Below are 17,390 nucleotides of genomic sequence, written 5' to 3' on the forward strand. Positions count from 1 at the left end.
GTATTCACATTAGTATTATTTACAATGAAACATTCTACCCATTTTGAATAATCATCAATGATTATAAACATTTTTGCTTTGTGGGTGTCAAGCAGATCAATATGAACACGTTGCCAGGGACCACTAGATTCTGGCCAAGACTTGAATTTACTTTTAATTTTATTTTGAGTAAGTTGACATACTTTACAAGTTTGAACTTTTTGAACAATATCGTTGTCCATATTGAACCACCACACATATGATCTGGCAAGTAGCTTACTTCTAGTGATACCAACATGATCAGAGTGTATTATATCTAATATTTTCGCAATTAACACTTTTGGAATGACTTCCCTATTATTACCATAAATTAAACAACCTTCTTGTACTGATAATAAGTTTCTTATTTTAAAATATTTACTCAACACATTGTCATTTTTCAATTCATTTACATTACCGTTTTGAACAATTTCAACGACCTTACTAAGTACAACATCCTCTGCTGTACTTTCTGTCACTTCCTTGTGCGATACTAAAGGTGTCGACAGGTATACAAAATTACAATCATAATTCTCATCCAACAATTGAACAAGATTAGAATTTGCTAAGTCAACTTTGCTACTGACAGGTAATCTAGACAGACAATCTGCATTCATAATGTGTGACCCTTTTTTATATTGTATTTTATATTGATAAGATGACAAAATTATTGACCATCTGAGCAATCTAGCATTAGACATTTTCGGTAGGTATTTCTTTTCAGAAAACAATGACACTAACGGTTCATGATCCGTCACAATAGTAAAGGAATTACCTGCTAAGTATTTGTGAAATTTAGTAACTCCAAATATAATACTCAAGGCTTCTCTGTGTAACTGACTATAGTTTCGTTGCGCTTTAGTTAAAGTAGCAGATTCAAAAGCTATTGGCTTTTCAATACCATCTATTTCATGACTAAGCACTGCTCCTACTCCATAACAACTACTGTCACAAGTAAGAATAATTTTTTTACTAGGATTGAAAAGTACAAGCAAAGATTTCTCTGAGATAACTGACTTACTTTTTTGAAATGCCTCCTCACATTCTTTAGACCAAGACCATTCCGTGTCTTTTCTTAATAATCTGTGTAAAGGTTCCAAAATATCTGATGACATGTTAACAAACTTTCTATAGTAATTGAATAAACCAAGATACGACTTGAGTTGGGTAACATTTTGTGGACAAGGAGCTTTCAATATTTTTTCAATTTTTGATTTTGAAGTGCCAAGACCCTCACTACTTATGGTATGACCCAACATTTCCAATGACGTTACAAAAAACTCACTTTTTTCAGTATTAATTTTGACATTAAACTCATTAAGCCTAGACAATACATTATTCAATACAATTTCACATGACTTATGATTTTCACCACCAATAAGAACATCATCTTGGTAAGCAGCACAATTTTCAATACCTTCAAGAATTTTATCAATAGTTGATTGAAATATAGCAGGTGCAGATGATAGACCAAAGCATAGACGATTGAATACATAAAGACCATTAATAGTATTGACTGTTAAGAACTTTTTACTGTTTTCACTTTCTTCAATTTGCAAGAAAGCATTAGACAAATCAATTTTACAAAAAACTTTTGCATTGTGAAATTTTTGAAATATATCATCAATTTTTGGTAATGGATATTGATCGACAGAGACGAATTTATTTACTGTGACTTTCAAGTCTACGCAAAGGCGTAACTTACCATTTTTACGGGGTACACAGACAAGGGGTGATGCCCAATCACTATATTTTACCTTAGAAATTATTCCTTGATTTTCTAAATTTTTCAACTCTTCTTTTACATTGTCTCGCAAGGCAAAAGGAACATCATATATGCTTTACAAAAAATAGGAACACAATCATCTTTGATATTAATTTCAGCTTTGAATTGTTTGATTGGTTTTTCATTATTAATCTGAGAAAAAGCAGCAGGATATTTTTTTACTAAATCAGATACAGTTTTTTTCGGAATAACTTGACAAGCAGACTCTCTTTCGACATTTGAAACAGACATTGATTTTGAAAATGAATATCTCCAACTAGGAAAAAAACTTCCAACCAATCACGTCCTAGCAATGATTTATGACTAGTAATAATGTTACCACAAGGTTCAGCTTGTGAGATTTACCCTGGTACTCTACATCAACAAGCGTTTTACCCAGAATAGGTAAATTATTATCATTTGCTGCAATTAGTTTTCCATTGAATTTTGACAGTTCTGTATCATCTGGAAAATTTTCCTTGAAAATATGCAAAGGAATCAGTGTACATACTGAACCTGTGTCTACTTCAAATTTAATGAATTTATTACCTATTTTCAAAGATAAATTCAATGGCTCAGCTTTGGAAGAATTCAAATTATTACATGCATATTTGATAAGATTTGTATTATTGACATTTCTGACACAATATTTCGATGTATGACCTTTGAATCCATACGTATAGCACAACCACTTGAGCGAAGGACACGCACTTTGATTATGCTTCACAAAGCAATAATCACACTTTTTTTTGTTACCACTGTGGTTAGATTGTAAGGCGGTTTCAACAGCTCATCAGCAAGTGGTATATTTGTAAACCAATTGTCAGTGGTTACACTCCTATTGGACCCATGAATGCTCTTAGTCACAGTTTTTACGAAATAATCAGCTGCAGCTTGGCCTTCAGTTGGAGTTTTCTTACCTAAATATGGTGTGCCATCGACCATATAATATGTAGTGGTGTCACAGCAAAGCACAATCTTTATGCCATATTTGGTGGGCTTATTCGGAATATACATCCTGAATGGGCATTTGCCCCTAAAAGCTAGGAGCTGTTCATCCACTGTTACATAACTACCAGGTTTATATTTTGTTCTGCAGTTTTCAACAAATGCTTCCCATATTTCTCTGATTGGAGCAAAAGGGTCTATCTTTTTGCGTTCCTCACGTGTAGCTCTATTGTCAAAACAGAGTGAAAGCAGGATGAACTCGAAACGATCACAGGGCATGATACATTTGTACCGGGAACCACTCCATTCAACATTGAACATTTCTCGAAGAGCTAGATGATTGTCATGGCACCATGCAGAGTTCACTAAAATACCAATCACAGCTTTCATCTCTTGCACATTTGTAGGTTGAACTGTATTCACTTCCGGATTGCTGTAATTAGTTCTCTGTCGATTCATTTCTTCATTTGTGCACTGCACTACAGTTTTTATCATGTCTTCATCAAATATCTCAAGGAAGCACGACAAAGGAAGTATTTTTTCACGGGCAGCTCCCACAACATCACGTCTTGAAAGCACAAGGTTTCTCATTGGAGTACGAGTATTGATGGGCTGTAGATTAGTGTGCCATACATGCTTGTTCTTAGCTCTTATAATATTGGGATTAGGGATGAAAATATTTGGATCAGGGAGAAATTGTTCTGGATTAGACTCTGCCTCAGGTTCAGATACAGCATCAGGCAATATATCATTATTAGTCACATTGACATGAGAAACACGACACTTATGGCTCTTCTTTTGCTTTGGTTCCAACTCAAAATCACAATCAGACGACGATTCTCTCTCACACTCTTGTAGGTCTTTTGCTGATGGAGCATAGGTTTTATCATTATCTGTATCATCCGCATCTGTATCCTCTACATCATCGATTTCATACTGATTGTCTTGTACACTATCACTGTTGGAAGCACGGTCATTTTCTTCTTCACTAAGCTCTTGTAGGTATTGTCTTATTTGACTGGCCATACGCTCATCTTCTGTATCCATTTTTGGAAAAAAGTACTACAAAAATGACTAAAAACACTATAAAACAATAAAATCTAATAACAATCCAAACATGATCAACTGATAATTAAAGTTACACAACCACTTATGTGTCGTCAAATTGACGATGCAAGCCCAGAATAACAGAGACAGAAATGACCTATGCAAATGCTACTCCAGGACTGAGCTATGTGATTGGAATGAGGGAGGTACTAAGGATATGGGCTCTCCCACTCGACCATGTTGGTGGGGATGGCCAATTTGCAAATGGCGCGTCGTCATATTGACGATGTGTAAGTAATCTAGGGTTAAGTCCTACTATGAGTTGATCTCGTAACGCACGATCAAGATAAGTTTCAAACTCACATTTGATAGATAATTGTTTCAAGTCCATAATAAATTCTGTGATACTCTCACCTTCTTTTTGAACACGGCTGTGAAATTTGAAAGTCTCAGAAATAACTCTGGTTTTTGGAGCATAATGACTAATAAGACACTCAGAACATTCGTTAAATGTGCAATCACTAACTTTCTTTGGTGCAAGTTTATTTTTTAGTACATTATACTGTTCATTACCAAGTAATAGCACTAAATGGTCAACTTTCACGGTAGCTTCGGACACAAGATTAAGTCTGAAATAGGATTCAAGTCTTTCAAGAAAGTTCTCAATCGGTTCTGAATCTGGATCAAATTTGGAAAAATTTGAGACTGAATAAGCTCGAGACACCTTACCTTCCAATTCCTCATTAACCATTTTTGGGTAATTCGACAAAATATTTCAGGACAAACCATCAGGAGACACCACAACAAATTTGTACTCGTTCATAGCCTAGACATGAAAATTACTGCTTGAAATGTTCACGAAACGACTGCTTGAAAACGACGAAATCCTAACCTCCAAACGAAAATTTTCATAATTTTATAATCACTGTAGTTCGAAAACATTTTATTTTTTTGAATCCTCGTCGCCAATTTGTTGTATACTCACTTCTGATACATTAAACTAATGAAAGAAGGATAAATAATAAATTGATTGATATAATATGAGACGTACGGTATAATTCATAGACAGACATGACAAGTGACAAACTGATGAGACGATGAGATGAGACAAACCTCGACTCTCGACTCTATACAATATCGATATTAGATTATCGATATATTACAATATCGAATCATTACAGTTTTGAGTAAAGAAACGTTCAATTTAGAGTTGGACTTTTATCTAATTTAGTTTTTTCAGTTCTTTACAGACCATGGGAAGAATAACAATGCCATTTGTACACGTCAATGTTAATCTTCATGAGTACTTCAATGAATCAAATTATAGGACCTCCTATATACTACTAGGTATATAGGAAGTCCTGATCAAATCCACATTTCCAGTTTAAACTACCAGCTGATCCGATTTATAAATTGGTAGGCTGCTGATGTGCGTTTCCAACAAGTCAAAACGCCTCTTAGAATATCCACCAATATTATTGGCTAATTCTCGCCAACAGCTGATTCTTAAGACAGTCTGGGTGGCGTCATGGAATGTTGAAGCCTTTGGCTATGAATACAATTCTTTAGTTTCTTTTTCAACATGAAAAAGTCTACCATAACATAAATAAATATGGTGGTAGACTTTTTATACGTTGGGAAGGAAGCTATAAGCTACTATTTCCGCCAGGCGCTCGTTTTAAAATTTTGTTGCATCTGAAACCTTAATTTGACTACACTATTATTAAATTAAAATTTTTGTTCTTATTTTGTCTTGTTAGAGGGTTGACATTATCTTTAGAATTAAAAATCAAGGTAAGCAAATTTTATTATGCATTAAAATGACTTTGTCAATGGGCGATGTAAGTGTGACGTAAGCCGTTGCTACGACGCCATTTTAGTCTCTAAACAAACCGTTGCTATGAAGAGAGAGCATGTTATTCTTATGGGTCTAAAACATCACCTTACATTTACGAGTATATCAATGAAATAATAGATTTCTAAGAGTTGAGAATATTTTTTTCAAGTTCCACACACTCAAATCATCAATTTCCAGTATTTATTCAGATCAAATAAATTTTTTTTGGGACAGCCAAAGCAGAAAGTCTCACGAAGTAGTGCATAGTACTATGTATGTAGGCTGCTATGGTAAGCCTAGTTGAAGAGAAAGTTAAAGTGCCACATGAATTCTTACCTGAAATGTTTAATTATTATTTTGTTTTCAATATAAGTTTACTTTCACAGCATATACTGGAAGTTTTACAGTCTGCTGTTTCACTTTAGAAATGCTTATTTGAAAATGTATATCTGTCTGATTTCGATCACAAATGAAAATGGTTTGAAGCAAACTAACATTTTCTCTGTTCCTTACTGTAAACATTACAGTGAAAAGGCAGGCTACATACTATTTTTTTAGATTTCCTGAAAATCCCAAGGTCTAGCTCGCCTCTATAAGTTCTTTACTTCATTTAGGCACGGAATAAGCATACATAGTGTGCTTCTAGTAGTAGCATAAGTAGTGCTTCTTTCCTCTGTGATTTAGGTTATGTTATTGTTAATAAAAATCAAATTTATCTAGAATAACTACATTAGTGAAATTATTAATACAATAATTCAAATACAATTATGTTAACAGTGAATGTAGCACATAAAATACATAGTCTAATTATTTGCTTTACTTTACATGTTCACTTACCCCTTTTAAATTTTTGTAAACATCATCACCATTTAGTTAGAATGTAGGAAGTATACAACATGATCAGTGGTCACAGCATCAACATAATATGTAGTATAATATAATCTTATGTAAAATATTATTTTTACTGTATTGAGTTCATTCAATACGGTATCTTACTATTTTACATCAATTGAAAACAATTATATACTTCAGAAAACCTCAACACCAAACTTATAAGTAATAAGTACCTAGGCTAAACCAAAACACCTAACCTATATATTTAAGCTTTAGTCTACTCTAAACAGTTAGGTACACTAAACAATAGGAAAACAGAATACATTCATATGAATTTTTAAATTACAACTTTATAACAATCTAATGAAATTCTAGGTGATAATTCAAATTGCACTTCAACTTTCTCTACAGGTAGGTTTTCCATAGCAGTAGACTACAGACATGGTACTAAGCTCTACTTTGTGAGACTTTCTGCTTTGGCTGTCCCAAAAAAATTTATTGATCTGAATATATACTGAGAGTTGATGATTTGAGTGTGTAGAACTTGAAAAAAATATTCTCAACTCTTAGAAATCTATTATTCCATTGATATACTCGTAAATGTAAGGTGATGTTTTAGTCCCATTTGAATAACATGCTCTCTCTCCATAGCAACTGTTTGTTTAGAAACCAAAATGGCGTCGTAGCAACGGCTTACGTCATCACTTACATCGCCTATTGGAGTTAGAAATTCACACTTCTAGTATAATTACTTCAAAGATGGAAGTTACATCAGTTTTTTCCTTCTTGTTCTTTTATGAGTACGTTTTGAAATACAAAACACGCGTCAAAGGAAGACATGTCTCCACCTATAGGCCTACATTGCCTAAGACGAGCGCTCTCATGAACCTATGAAAAGATTGCATATTGCATATAGAATTGCAAGGAGAATAGTTCAAACTTTGTTTTTTCAGGAACATAGCTTTCCATTAAGTTAGCATAGAAAAGATCTGAAATCTCAACTCCAAGCTACTTGCAATATTTTCGCATCGATGATAGTGAGATCCAATCAATAACAAAAAATTGTGAGATCACTTTAGCTGAGAGTGATCTACAACCAAACCACAAATCAGTAAGTTTTATTAAATTTGAGTACGGTACTTATAAGAGTATGCTTAAGTAATAAAAGAAGTAGTGTGATCAACTTTAGTAACTCATCCCAATTGAGTAGCTACCCTGTAAAATGCATAATATGAGTTCAAATTTATTCGTCAGGAAATAACCTGGAGTGACATAAGTTAATTAATGGAACTGCAGCAAGTTCAGGAGAATGTCGGCTTCCATTTTGTGGACGTGTTCTGTTGTTTTCTGACCGTGCACATTTGACAAGATCAGATATGACAACAGCTTCGAAATTGGAAAATTAAAGCCGACATGGCCACCCTGTTACTAGATAATGGATAATATGAAACTTACTGATCCACTTAGTCTTTGTTGTTGGAGTCTTATTAGAAGACGGTACCTAACTACTTTTAATCCATCAATACGGTACACCATGATCTTGTGTCATCTAATTGGCTAGCTCACACATTACTCACTATTATAATGCCCATTGTTATAATTGATAGGCTAATGATAATTATTAATAGAATATTAAACTATATCACGCTACCTATTTAATTTTATTGTGAGATTCATAAAAAATGTAAAAGTTGTAGAGGAATAGAAATTGACAAATAACAGACATAATACTGTACTGCAGAAATTGCTTTATATAATTACGTTCTACGCAAAACGTTATAGTCACCATTTTTGTAATTTCCTTTCAGATACCCGTATCATATTACTACAGTTTAAAAATCATTGAGGATGTTATTATCATAACCATAACTGTGTATTATACAGTATTGAAGTAATCAATCAAGGTTAAATGACGAAATACTAATAATCAATTGATTCGTTGAATTATCAAGATTCATATTATCAAATTGGACTATCAACATGGAATGTTGGAAGCTATAAAAATCTGGTGTGGTACACTCACACAACTTTCCTTGCTCATTGAACTATAAGCCTCATTATCAAACGAGAATAATTTAGGGGAATAACATAATGACGATTGACGGCAACATTTGCAACTACGATCATACTACTGTATATGTGTATATATACAATTGTTTTCAGAGTACTTTTTCCTTTATGTAAATTGTGAAAATCGATGATTTTTTTTTGAAATTCGTCAAAACAGCTGTTCTACAGATGAAATATCTTGACTATGACTGTGTTCTTTTTATAAACTGCTCTACCTACCGTACCCACGGTATATGGAAGAAGAAAAAGTAAAAACCGTGTACCTACCTATCTCATGCACGAGAAGGAGGTTACAAAGTCCATTTCTCAAGGATTGGGTGGACCCCCCATTAGTACCCCAGGAAAAAGACTCATGTCAGTTGATAGAGCTAATAAATGACTATACAGGGTATAGATTTGAAAAAAATCGTTAGAGCCGTTTTTGAGAAAATCGTGAAAAACATGGTTTTTTAGTAACTGTCATTTTTCTCAAGAATATTACGGAGCTCCTGCAATTTTCTCAGAAATGAGACTCATGTCAGTTGATAGGGCTTATAAATAGCCCTATGGCTATTGCAAATGGTATAAATTTGCAGAGTATCGTTAGAGCCGTTTTCGAGAAAGCCGTGAAAAACATGGCTTTTTAGTCATTATCCGCCATTTTTCTCAAGAATATTACGGAATTCCTGGAATTTTCCCAGAAATGAGACTCATGCCAGTTGATAGGGCTTATGAATAGCTATCCATGTTATAAATTTGAAGGAAATCGTTGAAGCCGTTTTCGAGAAAACCGTGAAAAACATGGTTTTTTAGTAATTATCCGCCATTTTTCTCAAGAATATTACGGAGCTCCTGAAATTTTCCCTGAAATCAGACTTATGCCAGTTGATAGGGCTTATGAATAGCTATCCATGGTATAAATTTGAAGGAAATCGTTGGAGCCGTTTTCGAGAAAAACATGGTTTTTTAGTAATTATCCGCCATTTTTTCCGCCATCTTGAATTGAATTTTATTGAATTTCTTATTGTCGGGTCCTCATGGTATAAGGACCTTAAGTTTAAAATTTCAAGTCAATCGGTTAATTAGGAATGGAGTTATCGTGTTCACAGACATACACACACACACACACCACACACACACACACACACACACACCACACACACACACATATACACACACATACACACACACACATACACACACAGACCAAAATCCAAAAATCATGTTTTTGGACTCAGGGGACCTTGAAACGTATAGAAAACTTGAAATTGGGGTACCTTAATTTTTTTTGGAAAGCAATACTTTCCTTACCTATGGTAGTAGGGCAAGGAAAGTAAAAAGTGAAAAATATATACATAGGCCTATTAATTAGATAGTTTGATAGACCTAGATAATATAGTTGATATTTCTTATTATGATTTAATATATCGTACTGTTCCGTATACAATATACATTATAAAACATTTCAAACGTTTTCATAAATCAAAACTAAGCGATGTTTTGTTTTGTAGTTTGTTTGTTTCGATGTTTTGCAGAGCAAGTACTGATGTCATTATGAAAATAGTTAGGTGACAAAATTTATACATTGAATATTAAAGAAGCAACCCGTAATTAAACTACATCATGGCTGACAATTACATCCTCGGTAAAATTAAGGTTCAATAAGCAAAATTTCAAGTTAATCAGTTCAGTAGTTCAGACGTGATGATGTTATCCCGTGCGTGTATGAAGCCAAAATTATTTCTCTTATTGAATTATTTATAGATAGATTATAGATAATGTGAATGGGTATCAATCCAATTCCAATGAGAACTCTTATTAAGTTTCCCAATATGTATTCATAATTTTAATTTAACATGATTAGACACAAATTGAGTAGAAAAATGGAGAAAAGAATTATGTTTGAACAGGCAGCGCCCTGCAAAAAAAAAACAGAATTCATTAGTAAATAATAATATTATGAAATATGCAAGTACCGTAAGTATGATATTTGGAAGAGATCGAAGCAAAAATCTAAAAGAACAGTTTTTATGTTTTGGAAGAAATGTGGATTGAATCAATTCAACTTCAAAGTAAGGATAGCTTGAATTTTGTTATTATTCCATTGTGGTAGTTTTTGGCTCAACTCACACTCACGCGACTCAGGTCGAGAAGAGACTCGACTCTAGTCGAGAGCATATTTTTTCAAATTGTGACGTCGCGGAGGCTAGAATCGACTGGTCTGAGTGTCACAATTTGGAAACACATGCTCTCGACTAGAGTCGAGTCTCTTCTCGACCTGAGTCGCGTAAGTGTGAGTTGTGTCTTTCAGGTATCCATTTTTATCAACAGGTATTTTTTACAGATATTCGTTTTTTCCTTTTCCTATTTCTCCAGGGGCTGAGGAGAATCTCTTCCACATAAACATCAACGAGTCATACAAGAAACTCTGTAAATTAGATATGAAAGGCTCTTTATCATAGTAGCTAGAGCGTCAATAATCAAACATTATTTTATTTTTATAAGTAATGGATTCTCTCCAACGTGAGTACTCTCATTACTTATAAGAGTAACTTGCGTCATTAATGTCTCTCAAGTTATGGAAATATGAAGTTGCAGTGGGCTTGTTACTTTTGCAATGAATTATAGAGTTATCTTAAATAAAATGCTTGGCTCTGGCCTGAACCTGAAGGTTTATTATCTGGAATCGCCCAGTAATTGAAAATAATCCCAACAACCAAAACCTCCACATATCCATAATGATTTAGACATTAATCTGTTGTACGATTTTTATGGAAGAAATCACCTTTGTAAGTTTATTGATGATGCTTGAAGAAATGAATGAGAAATTACATGAAATTTAAATTTAATTTCCAAAGCAATTTTTGTATCGAAACAAAATAAAATTTATTATTTGAATTAATTGACCGAAGCGAAGCTGAGGTCTTAGTTTCGACTCGATCGGCTTTTATCTGTTTGTTTGTACCGCAGTTACAGTCGCAGTTATTGTCCGATTTGGATGAAATTTGGTATGCAAGTTCTTTGAAATAAGGCGCAGAAACGTATGTATAACGATTTTTGGTGAGACCTCCGGTTTTTTGTAATATTCAAAAACTAGAATAACCTCAAAAGTTACTTTGAAGATACAGCAATTCTCCTACTTTTTCGCATATACTGTTACCAGGGCATGTTGTACAAGTCAGTTAGAGCGTAGTTTATCACACTGTGGGGCTCAGGTTCAAATCTCGTTCCGACCAGATTTTTTTTGCAGAAAAATCTATACCAATACTAATAATTGTTTTATCTTATTCTAATAATACATCATTATAAAATTATTATTATTATTATTATTATTATTATTATGACTATATAGAATAATTAAATCGAATCATCTTATTATTATTAAATTTATTTATCAAATTAATTGGATAAATTATTTTTAAAAATCTTTAATATCAATACATAAATAACTATTATTATCTATGTTACAAATAACTGAACTATTTTAATTGTGGACAATTTTTGTAATGATAAAAATTAATCAACTAATAAATCAACAACTATTTTAGTTGTAGACAATATTTAACATCATAAACATTTCTTTAATCTCCAACTTCTTTTATTCATAACTGTCAGTTCTTATTTTAGTTACTTTTTAACTGAATTTTCAGTTTATCAGGTACAATAGTTATTGTATTGTATGCATTTTTTGTGCATTTTTGTGTCGCTCTAAAGTGTCAAGTCTTTTTATTCCTTTTGGTATGAGATCGGAAACCGATTTGTGAGCATTAACATTCTGAATAAGCATAACAAGCCATAACATTGAATCCACTTTTCATGAAAAACATCATTAGCAACGTCCTGTCATTGTCACCAACAAACCCATCTTATTTAGCCTACAATCATTTTCCGTCTCATCATCGTCTGTGAGACGATTCATCATCTAAATTGCCTACTGCATATTCCATTTTTCCGTCAGTTGACCGATTTCTTATAATTAATTATTAGAAAAGTTGTAATATACGTTTATATTGTAAATATGGAGACGATATAAAGGTACCTCCTTGATAAGTCCGGTGTCCCTGCAAACAGTGTCTCTAGCACTTTCAATGGAGAAAATAATAGATGGCACGGCTAAATCTTCACAATATACTGTACTTACTGTACTGGCCCTTCTCATTAGATTGAAAGTTGTATTCATGAGCGAGGTCTACTGTTCACAGAACTACTAGTAACATTTTTTTGAAGAATTTAAAGCAGTACAATATCTCCTTGACAGTTAGTACATTTTTCAAGTTTGATCATTTTAATATGCTGCCATGATGTGAATTGGGAAGAATATAAATTGTGTCTGAAAATGAAATATTGGGATCCGACTTTCAGATAAGAACACAACATGAAAGAATTCTTAGGGATTTGCAGTGTATTATGTATATTACTGAAGAATTAGCTTGATACTAAATAAATTATACCAAAATGAATAATTACCGTCTTTAATGATGACAGCCATTTTAATTATGGAATGAAGGATTGATTGGCATTATGACTTTGAATAATTAGCAGCTATGTAATGGTAGAGCACAACTAGGAGGAACAGAGACACTCCAAGAAAGTTGGCGAACACAGCGAGTTGGACGTCAGATATCATCCTGTAACATAACCATAATGATCATTTATATTATTATTTATGAACCTAAACATTTAAAAACACAATTGATTAAATGTAACGATACCTTATAAAAAGTGTGACACTATACTGTAACTGTAGCAGTTGAGATATGTGTTAAACAGATATGTTCTTTGAAATTTGAGAAAATTTCCCGAACATGAAATGTCTGGAACAGTCGTATTTTTATCAAGAGCCTTTTAGAGCTCTAAGAGTACAGCTGAGGAGTAGTTTTCATTGTCTAATCTATCCAATACTTCCTTGCTGTAACAACTGTCAATCTCCCCTTGGCAAAAACATACTGATAGGAAGAAATAAGCTTAAATTTGGAATAGCTAGTTAATCGTAAAATATTACTTGTTTCGAAAATCTTTGAGAAAGCAGGCAGTATTGAAATGGGCAATAACTTTAGAAATGTTAGTTATATCAATTGTTCCGTAGATAGGAGTGGATTTGGACACTTTAAGGCTGGGAATACTCCTTGTTTAAGCATCGAATCTATTATATTGATTAGAGGGAAAAGAGCTCCCTAAAACATTTTTCAATTATATTCATTAGTCAACTTCAACTGTGGTAGGATTCCATTGTCTGAATTATGGATAGAGCTTCATCTGCATTTGTTGGAGATAGAACATACTATGATTTGGTGCTGACATACAATTAGCAAATCCTTCTTGAGCATTACTATTTAATCGACCAATATCAGTTTGCAATCCTATTTCATTAAAATTCTTAGCTATTACACTAAGATTTCTAATTATCCATTTATCAAATTTGATTTCAGCAATTATGTCCTGGCCAGTAGACCTGCCCCCATTAACTCTGAAGGTAGGACTGTTTTTGTGAGGGTACGCGCCGATAAGCAAAACCGGTACCTCTTGGGATAAAGAAACCCGGTACCTCTTGGGACAAAGTATTTTGTAACTTCTATCTTCTGTAACTATCTGAATATTTTGTACCTATCCTCTTCTGGATAATATTTCTATAAATTATTTCTTTTTCCCGAGACAACTGCCGTATGGTAATTTTTTCATTCAATTGATTGCACTCATATAGCTATCTCCTGTCCCGCCTTTAACCTTCGGGTAGCCATGTTCAGATATAGGCATATCTGCTCCAACTATTGAGTTATCAAGTTAATCAATCTTTTATTGTAAAGAAACATAATAATGTTACAAACAACCTCGTTTACAATAACCTATACAAATAACAACTATTTATGCGGCAGAAAAATAATAATACAATATATAATAGCAAACATTAAGACGCATAACGCCCCTGTGGGTTGGGGGAGCTCTAAGTCGAACATTGTACTCAAGAATTTTTGGAAACCAGAATTTACCTACAGTATCCCTGCTTGACGTAGGAGGCGACTAAAAGGGACCCCAAGGCAACTCCAGAAGTTGCCTTGCCTTCAAACCCACGGCATCTGCCCCATCAGGGCAGTTTCGGAGGGGCAAAAAGAAAAACCCAAGAGACCAGAGATGGGTGATACTCCAGACACAAATGCGGGTCAAGGGGCTGAGTCGAGGATGACCAGGTGCCCTAGAGGCAGTTTGGCGTCCCTCTCTCAGCGGAAGGACCTACAAAAAGACCAGGAGTGGAACTCACGTAGGTCAAGAGTTTTGGGTGGAGAGACCAAACTTCACCACTGCTCAAAGAAGGGCGACCATTCAGGCAAAATTTCTTGGGAAAGGTGAGGCTTTAGACCATGCAGAGTTTCGGAGGGGCAAGAAGAGAAACCCGAAAGACCAGAGATGGGTGAAACTCCAGGCACAAATTTGAGTCAAGAGACTGAGTCAAGGGTGGCCGGGCGCCCTAGAGGCAGTTTGGCATCCCCTCTCTCAGCGGAAGGACCTACAAAAAGACCAGGAGTGGAACTCACGTAGGTCAAGAGTTTTGGGTGGAGAGACCAAACTTCACATGCAGAGTTTCGGAGGGGCAAGAAGAGAAACCCGAAAGACCAGAGATGGGTGAAACTCCAGGCACAAATTTGGGTCAAGAGACTGAGTCAAGGGTGGCCGGGCGCCCTAGAGGCAGTTTGGCGTCCCCTCTCAGCGGAAGGACCTACAAAAAGACCAGGAGTGGAACTCACGTAGGTCAAGAGTTTTGGGTGGAGAGACCAAACTTCACCACTGCTCAAAGAAGGGCGGCCATTCAGGCAAAATTTCTTGGGAAAGGTGAAGCTTTTGACCCTGCAGAGTTTCGGAGGTGCAAAAATAAAAACACAAGAGACCAGAGATGGGTGAAACTCCAGGCACAAATTTGAGTCAAGAGACTGAGTCAGGGTTGGCCGGGCGCCCTGGAGGCAACTTGGCCACCCCTGACTCAGCGGAAGGACCTTCAAAGAATGCCAGGAGTGGAACTCACGTACGTCACGAGGACTAATCAGTCTAAAGAGACTGCCAAGCATATCACACTGGATTGGGACAAGCAACCAGGTTATGAATGGGATGTTGGTAAAGGGAAAAACTCCTAGTTTTTATAAAGGACACAGGTATTGGTTTGCCTAACATACTACTACGGTACACAATAAGCTTCGGTTGACGTGTAAGGTTCTTTGAACCTTTGGATCCTTTAAACCATCCCTTCAAAAACAATAAACAATAAGACGCATAACACCATTAACAACATATCACAGTAAACTTCGGTCTTATACAAAAACTCTCCCACATAATACAGGCACCTCTCCAGTAGCAAATTCCTCAAGTGAGTTTTGAATTGTGGAACAATTCAAAACTTGATAGTTTTAAAAACATGATATTCAATGATATTCGTTTCAAGAACTCGTTTTAAAAACGAGTTTCAAAAACATGATATTCGTTCAATTCAATTTATTTCACCAAAAACACAGAAACAATACAATGATTTGACAATTGGAAAAAAATATTATTCCAAATATCTGTATCTGTAAAATACGTCTAAAGTTGAAGAACTACTGTCATAAGTGAAACACTTGTTCGCCAGTAGAAGTAGAGACTTATCAACTGTTACTAAATCTTTAGCTAATAATTTAAAATTGAATCTTTTTTTGCAAACAATGGAAAGTATATTTAAAATAAATGCTATCAATGCTATAAATCCTGAAATAATGAAGTTTTAAAGTTGAAAAAAAATTTCATCTCAAACAATATCAAGATGGAACTTGACTAGACTGATATGACTAGACTGGACCATATTCGAAACACGCATATTCGGGGCAGTTTCCGGGTGGCACCAGTCTATGAGAAGATAATGGAAGGAAGAAGATTGCGCTGGTACGGACATGTGAATAGACATAAACCCAATCATATGACAAGGAAAGTACTTGATATGGAGACACAGCCGAGGAGCAGAGGCATACCCCGTCTCACATGGCTAGGTTTAGTTCATAAAAATATGAAGCAGTTGGACCTGACAAATCAGATGAACCCAGAATCGTTCGAACTGGAGACTTGGATCAAGGCCGACCCCAAATAATGGGAATGTAATATGGGGAATATTGAGAGGTTTGAATTGTAGTTTTTTGTACCTTTCTTTCAGGTTGTTGAACTGATCAAAATTTAACTAAATTTTTCCAATATGAACTCTAGTAAACCTTGTTTTTGATTGTTACAGAATTTATTCATGCACAAAGTAAGCAGCTAAATTTTGTGTTCCCATAAAAGATTTGCTAACTTGCTTCTTATTCATCCGAATAATTGCAGTCTTCTAGCATTTTCATAGTACTCGCTTGGATTTTGTAATGAAATTAATGCAAACGTATTTAGGAATGTATTTGAACCGTGCGACCCCACGACGTTTAAACTGAAATTAGGCCCGGCGCTCTACGTGTTTTCTTGAAAATTTGAGTGGAAGAGCGGCAGTTCTAATCGAGTGGTTACCGCAAGAAGATGTAGTCAGAGAACAAGTCTCGGCCTCTAAAATTAGGCTTCGGCCTAATTGGTAGATGGAAAACATCGTTATTATTATTTTGTATAATTTGAAAACATGTAGTCTGGAGAATAGTAGTTAAAATGTAAAAGTGAGTGATTGTGAGTGCCAATGTATTTGTTAAATTTTCGATTCCATGGTGAGTGCCAAAATTATTTTATTAAGCTCGAATAGATTGACCAGATAAATTGACCGAGGCCCTAAATTTATTGAAGAGTGAGTTAGCAAATTCTTGTCTAAATATTAATTATGAATCATTGCGGTAAAATGTTAAGTTGAGAAATATTATTTGGAATTATTTTTTTAATGTAACTCTGAAACAAGTAATTGAATAA

The 17,390-nt window shown here is 34.6% G+C and overlaps 1 protein-coding gene across 2 annotated transcripts in view; it reads right to left on the reverse strand.

The window, feature by feature from the left end:
• Positions 1-10,316: 10,316 nt before the first annotated feature.
• Positions 10,317-17,390, reverse strand: part of LOC111051535 (dolichyl-diphosphooligosaccharide--protein glycosyltransferase subunit 4) — a 32,279-nt gene continuing 25,205 nt past the window's right edge. For both annotated transcript variants that reach the window (XR_005570489.1, XM_039421260.1), the window contains exons 2-3: positions 12,966-13,126; positions 10,317-10,416 (exon numbers count right to left, since the gene is read on the reverse strand). Coding sequence is in view for 1 of the 2 variants with exons in the window: in XM_039421260.1 (XP_039277194.1) it covers positions 13,018-13,125 (108 nt within the window). In the remaining variant the exon portion in view is untranslated. The remainder of the gene's footprint in view (positions 10,417-12,965; positions 13,127-17,390) is intronic.

The sequence above is a fragment of the Nilaparvata lugens genome, chromosome 2, assembly GCF_014356525.2.
Source record: "Nilaparvata lugens isolate BPH chromosome 2, ASM1435652v1, whole genome shotgun sequence".
NCBI lineage: Eukaryota > Metazoa > Arthropoda > Insecta > Hemiptera > Delphacidae > Nilaparvata > Nilaparvata lugens.